The following is a 7186-nucleotide window of genomic DNA, read 5'->3' on the forward strand; positions in this document are numbered from 1 at the left end:
GGGACCGGGGCATTGCAGCCGGGATCCTACGCCGCCGGCTGTCCCGCCGGGGCGCGGGGCACCCCTCTGCCGCTGCTGTCAGGACCGGGGCTCCCCGCGGTTCGAGCGAGTGCGTGTGCCAGGGGAAATAAACGCACCCCTCGGGCACCTGCTTAGGTGTTAGAGCTGAAAAAACCCCGTTTCCGAAGGACTTTCCTGTTTATTTCACTGTAATTCTGTCCTCTGCACGTGTTGCGTCCGCCTCGGTGCTTATCCCAAGTCAGAGCGTGAGCAACAAGTCTGGTTTCGCTGCCCGAGGGAGTGGCCTGTGGAAGGGGGAGCGGGAAGGCAGGGGAGAGCAGCCCCGGTGTAATACTGCTGCCGCGGTTACCTGCCTCCTCTGTTACGGAATCAGGGAAGATACAAAATATCGTTTAACCTTTAACTCGAAAGCACCTTTCCAGATTTGAAAACACAGTGACGGGTTTGGAAGATCCCATCTGATAGGCGTGTGTTCTGGTTCCTGCGGTCCTTAAAGCAGCCTGGTGTTTTTAGAGTGAACTAGAAGATCTGGCAATCAGTAGCCTTGTGTGATGCAGCAGCACTTTTATGGGCTTTGATGGGATTTGATTTAAAAAAGAAAAAAAAAGTAATCCACCGAAGGTGAAGTTGCTTTTATGTTTTTGCTTATAGCATCAGTACTCTGTCAAGTGGAACCTGTGGGAAGATGGTTTGAAGCATTTATTAAGAGGAGAAACATAAATGTTTCTGCCTCTTTCCAGGAGCTAGAAGATGAGAAGGAACTTTCTGAAGAGTCAGGGGATGAAGAATTGCAGCTAGAAGAATTTCCTATGTTGAAAACCCTTGATCCAAAGGACTGGAAGGTATTCACTTGATACACTGTTAACTAATTTTGCTGGAAATCACCTGTCAAAGTTATCTGCCAGTCCCAGCTGCTGAAGATCCTCTTTCTCCTTCCACCCCCATCGGAACTGGGTTTTGTCCCTTCGCGTTATGTCTGGGCTTGTATTTTCCACGTGTAACCGGTTGATGAGGACACGCTGAAGTGCGCATTGGGATAAGATCTTAGTCTTGAACAGTTGTTGTTTATTTTACTGCCTGTAAGCAGTAACAGTGCCTCCTCTCCCTGCTACCGCCTCCCTTGTTCTGGAATTGCATTAGCACTCCTAATAGTAAAGATAACAACTCCATCTTCCAGTAATTAAACTTTTTGGGATCTCGTGCTTTAATCCACTTTAGATTAAGCTATCTGAATTTCTGTAACAGTGGCTTAATTTATTGATATTTGGTTATTCAGTATTTGCAGCCTTTATTACAGTTATTCTTTTCCTAATATTTATTGAGAGGGGAAAGAATTCTGCCTCTTGCTTGGAAAAGGTAGGGAGGAGGACTGTGTTTCTGCATGTGTTGTGGCTTTTTAGGCTGCATTTATCAGTGTTTATTAAGGTTCTTTTTTTTTTTTCCTTAGAATCAAGACCATTATGCAGTTCTTGGGCTAGCAAATATACGATACAGGGCTACTCAGAAACAAATCAAAGCAGCTCGTAAGTACCTTTCCTGCATAAACATGCCTTTCCTTCAGATGTACACAGCTGTTTTCCACATGAAAATACCTGCATGTCACAAACAAGCTTTCTCCTGCTTCACAGGCCTCAAAATGCCCACTCTTTGATTTGTTTTGCTTACCAGCCTTCTAAATTCACATCACAGCTCCAAAATCCACAGACCTGAAGCTATGGAGTTCAAACATTTCACTGAGCTCACATCTCAGCTTTCGTGCCTGTGCTTTTTTGCCAGCAGCGTTGAGACTGTAACTGTACATGCTCCTCAGCCAGGCTCAATGGAAAGCAGAGAAGTACGGCCAGCCCTGCCCTGTGTATTTCCGTAGGCTGGTACCTAGAAGCCTCCCTGCAGCGGTTGGCTGCCACATTAATCCTGGTGAACGATCAAGAAGCACACTGCTGTTCTCTGGTTAGACTCAGCACTGCACTGCATGGGAAAGCAGCAGTAGCCTTGGATTTTCAGTCGTTCAAGTAACCAGAAGTCACTTAAGCAGCTGAGCAGCTCGGTTTTGCTCTGCTTTGGTCATCTGACCATGTGAAAACTGCAGAGTGCCTGTGGCCGGATCTCTGGATGGTGCCAAGCCGTTAGAAGTGTAGTCGTGTGAGGTTCGGTTGCCTTGCCTTTCTGGGTAGGTAGCCAACAGCACTGGGAGTGCCAGTGTGCTGCTGAGTGACGTCACGGCCCTGTGCCTTAAACCATGACGTGATTCAGAAGTGTTACAAGGTGATGTGAGTATTTTATGATACTTGCTTGTGAAGGAACAACATGCTAGGCTTCAGAACTTTTTCCTAGAAAGCAACCAAGAGTTGACAGTGCAAGAAGGATGCAAGCATTTAGTGGAGCAAGACTTAAATGTACTCTGAAGATTGTTCAATAGCCTTTATGAATTAAACTGATGGTTTTGTGAGCTGATCTTGTGAACAATTGCCTTTATAACTGTACTGGTGTGAGTAGAATCACTGTCCCCAGTGAAACCACAGATTAAGTTACTCCCAGACAACAATGGGTGGAAATCAGCAAATTACCAACTGGCACAGGAAATTGTGTTGCTTCTGGTACATGTTGCTGAGCAGCGCCAGGGTGGAGCATGCGCTAATATAGGACAGAACAGCACCTATTGTGCTGAGGATGAGTGGTGTCACTTGTCGTGTCGAGCAGGAACTGGGGCATCGCTCTCTGTAGGATCCAAACAGCACCCAGTGGTGGTCCGCATGGTGGTATAGAGATGTGAGTCTTCCTCACCAGTATATACTCTGCTTTCCTGTTTTTACCAAGGATTCTGACTTGTTTCTCAAAAGGCAGGTTGCTGTAACTACTTGCGTGACACCTTCTCTCTGGTATTTTGTAGTGAGCCAGGAAGGTGTAGTTTATGATAATATGGCGAGACCTTTTGGTTAAAAAAACCTTAAGACAACCTTGGTAGCAGCTTTAGTAGATACTCTGTGTGTGCTAGTTACATTTTAGGATTTCAGGCCTAAGTAGGAAGAGAACTTGACCAGTGTCTTGTGTGTGCTCAACGCCATCCATGGGTGAGCGCAGCAGCCTTCACTGGCGCGTGGCTGTAGTTCCCATGCTAAATTCCATCTCAGACTGTGCTCGGAGCTTGAGTAAAGGGAGAGAATACAATTTTTATTTTGTCTGAACTACTTTGCTTTTCATTAGAAATAACAACTACAATTACAGTATTTTTCTTTATTTTTTCAGTAGGATTCCACAGGGAACTGTATGGTATTGCACAATTAAAGTCCTGAAACTGCGTTATGCTTTTTGAAGCTAATTGTACACTTACAGTTACTGAAGCACTTAGCTGTGCATAATTTTAGAGTAAGTCCCAGAAAATCAGTACTTCCCCAGCTGGTGAAGGTGAAATAGAGCTTCTGAGTTGTGGTTATTTTGTGTACCAGCAAAGACGAAATAATTTTTATTCTGACAACAGTGTTAAAGAAAATTAATTAACTCGTATCTGTTTTCTTTCTGATGTTTTTGGGGTTTTTTTTTAATTTATTTTAATAATCTGATTGCAGAAATGTCAGTTGGAATTACTGTATTACTTTGTAGTTTGTAAGAGATAAACTGTTGATGATGTTCCTAAACATAATGCGCCTATTTGCTAGATAAATCCATGGTTTTGAAACACCATCCAGACAAGCGAAAAGCTGCAGGGGAACAGATAGGAGAAGGTGATAATGATTATTTTACGTGCATAACTAAAGGTAAGTAATTGGTCTCTTTTATTAGATACTCTCTCTACTTAATAATCTGAAACAGTGTTTGTAGTGCTTTATTAGGCTTTGAAAGAATTGTCAGTTAATAAAAAGCCAGAGAAGTCCTTTTCCATTTTAGACAACTGTCTCAATAGATCTCGATCATGCTAACGTGACTTCCCTCTGGGCAGAGGCAGTGTGGGAAGGCAGCTGATGGGTGTTTGCCCTGCCACTTGGTGACAGGATGTGAACACTTGCAGCAGCGTATGCAAAGATGAACCACTAGAGGCAGCCACATACCTGGGATAAACTGGCGTAATTCCCCTAGAAAACAAAAGCAATTAGAAAATCTGAATCCTGATGCCAACAGAGCATCTGTGGACTTGTCGCAGGAAAACAGATTCTTCAGCTGCTCTTTTTTGCCCACAGATGACCAAGTGAACTTAACTGAAGAACATTTCCCTTCTTGCCTGTAGGTGACCTAGAATGCTGCTGCTGGCTGATGCCAGAACCACAGGGAGTGCTCTAGGTGTATGATTTATGCCTCTAGAGATGCTTTAAAGTTTGGCCTTCTTGTTGATTTTTTTAAAAAAATTTTTGGACTCAATGAGGTCAGGGCAGGGGGAAATTTTGTTATTTCTGCGTCCTAAATGTTTTTCTGCTGAGTGCCTTCTTATGATACTAGTTAAAACGTCAGGTGATATGTTGTGATGTAAATATATTCAATATAATGTTATGATTTTCAGCCTCCTTCAGAGCTGTCAAAAGAAAAAAGTTGCCAAAGGAATTTTTTTCCCCCCATAGTTGCAATCCTGTCAGAAACTGGCCGATATTTATAATAAGAACAACCTGCACTGAATTCGGGAATAGCCTCTGTGTTCTACATGCAAGGAGGAAAATATGTTTTCCTTTCACTGTTTACCATCTAAGTTTAAGGATACACAGAAAGGAAAGCACCAAGTGGCATGGAAGAGGAGTAATGCTTCCAGCAGCATCCTGGAGGAGGGAAATGCAGTGGTAGGGAAGGGGGATCTGGAGTAGCAGTAAGTGGTAATGGAATGGAGAGAAGAAATTTAGAAAAGCAGGAGCATTTTAGAGTATTGGCAGAGGGAGGTCCCCTCCTAGAGGGAAGACTGGCAAACAGCAGCTGATTGGTGGTCCCTTGCATTCCTTCCTCCCTCCGTTAACATGTGCAGTGAGATCAGTTTACAGAACTACTGAGCACCAAGAGTGTTCTCCATCCAGAGATACAGTCAGAGAAGCCTGTGAATAATTGCAACAGGAATTTGATCCCTTTGATGACTTTTCACTCTTATCGAAAAACAGTGGGTATTGTAGATCTGACAGAAGAAGTAATTCCACGCTTCCTTGAGAGAAAACAAGAGTTTACTGAGGCTACAGTGTGCAATTTCCAGGATATGAGACTCAGTGATGTGGTGCACCCCAACTACAGGACTGCAAGAACAGGAAAGCTGGGCGCGCCTGTAGTTATGTGCTATTTTATACTCGTGCCAAGTGACCTGGTTCCAGCTGGGATAGAGTTAATTTTCTTCCTGGCAGCTGGTGCAGTGCTGTGTTTCAGACTGAGGATGAGAATGATGTGGATACACACCAGTGCTGTAGCTGTTGTTGAGCAGTGACACACTAAGACAGGGACTTTTCAGCTGCTCACACTGCTCTGACAGTGAGGAGGATGGGAGAGCACAAGAATCTGCGAGGGGACACAGCCAGGACAGCGGACCCCAACTGCCCAAAGGGATATTCCATACCGAATGGTGTCATGATGAACAATAAAACCGGAGGGAGATGCCTGAGGGCTGGTGGTCCGCTGCCTGGGGACTGGCTGGCCATCAGCCAGCTGGTGGCGAGCAATTGCACTGTGTTTTTTAAACTCTTTTATCACTCCTATTATTTTCCCTTTCTTTTGTGTCCTATTAAACTGTTTTTATCCCCACCCACAAGTTTCACCTGTTTTTCAGATTCTCTCCCCATCCTGCTGTGGGGAGTGAGCAAACGGCTGAGTAGTGTTTAGCTGCCTGCCGGGTTAAACCGTGACACCAAGTCTCAGTACAGCTTCCTCCCAAGCTGCAAAAATTCTAAGGAACTACTCCTTCCAGTTCTGACATCGTATTAACTCAGGGACTCTGTGCCTGCCTTAGGAGACTGTTCTGACAGTTTATCTGCAAGGGTCTGATGTAGGATAAAAGCCTGAAGAGGTCATGCCCAAACTCCCAGTGCCTAAACCAGATTTACTGCTAGAAAATTATTTTAAATATACTCTGGTTTATTACATCGTAATGGTTAAAGGTGGTGTTTTTCATAAACATTTTCCTCCTGCTTAGTTTAACAGGAATTGACAGTAATGCTATTTGGTGTCACTAAAATGATTAAGTATCAAGTTGTGCAGAATGACAGAACAAACACAGATCTGAGAGCATCTTTTTAAATGTTTAGAACCTTTTCTGTAACGTTCCCACCTTGGGGGGAAGACTCACTTTAGTCTCACGTTTTATGTCTGGTAACTCTTTTCAGCTTACGAAATATTATCTGATCCTGTGAAGCGGCGAGCATTTAACAGCATAGATCCTACTTTTGATAACTCTGTACCTTCCAAAAGTGAAGCAAAAGAAAACTTCTTTGAAGTGTTTTCTCCCGTTTTTGAAAGAAATGCCAGGTAAGCTGTGTCAGACTGGCTTTGCTGTTGCTGGAGAACCAGCATTTGCAGACTCCTCCGGCGTTGTAAGAGGTGTGATTGTAAGGGATGCTAGGAGATAAATTACTTTGCTAGAAATGTTAATACTTGTGCATTCTCTATTATTTCATTTTAAAATAATCTGAACTGTCACACTGGTGGCATTGTGTTTGACCCATAAAATTTTAAAAAGTCCGTTCTCAGCTCCATATTACTTACTGTCCTTGTTGGACAAAACATTATTTCATCTTCACATTATTTCCTAAACCAAGTGTGTGTATGCTACTGGCTAAAAATTCCTTTATTTTTTTATGATTTCCTTCTGAGGGTGGGACCATAACAGAAGACAATAGTTATGTTCACCATTTAGCTGGTTAAAAGAGAAGATAAATGTAATTATCAATATTCGGTTGTTCTCTCATAAGGTGTGTGACTCTTTCTGCATTTGATTAATGCTTGCCAATTAACTTTGTATTAAGGCTGTCCCCTTCACCTCTTACCTGTATAAAAAGAACTGTTTTATTGTGTGAGGCACTTTACAACACATTTTGAGCAACCTGTTGATTATTTAAAGTAGATTTATTGAATCTTTTATCAAGTATTCCCGAGATTCAGACTGGGATCTTTGGTTGTCAGACGGGCTGTTCCCTTCTCTGCTTGGAAATGGATGTTTTGTCATGGAATAACAAATTCTAGAGCCAATGGAAGATTTCCTTCTTTGTAGGGA

At 43.1% G+C, this 7186-nt stretch overlaps 1 protein-coding gene across 1 annotated transcript in view; it reads left to right on the forward strand.

Annotated features, from left to right (window-relative positions):
* Window positions 1-656: 656 nt before the first annotated feature.
* The window catches only part of DNAJC2 (DnaJ (Hsp40) homolog, subfamily C, member 2), a 17106-nt gene continuing 10576 nt past the window's right edge, over window positions 657-7186 (forward strand). Inside the window, exons 1-4 of the mRNA XM_010137822.1 lie at window positions 657-863; window positions 1469-1544; window positions 3678-3776; window positions 6300-6441. Coding sequence (XP_010136124.1) covers window positions 657-863; window positions 1469-1544; window positions 3678-3776; window positions 6300-6441 — 524 coding nt within the window. The remainder of the gene's footprint in view (window positions 864-1468; window positions 1545-3677; window positions 3777-6299; window positions 6442-7186) is intronic.

Source organism: Buceros rhinoceros, unplaced genomic scaffold (genome assembly GCF_000710305.1).
Source record: "Buceros rhinoceros silvestris isolate BGI_N320 unplaced genomic scaffold, ASM71030v1 scaffold42096, whole genome shotgun sequence".
In the NCBI taxonomy this organism is placed as follows: Eukaryota; Metazoa; Chordata; class Aves; order Bucerotiformes; family Bucerotidae; genus Buceros; species Buceros rhinoceros.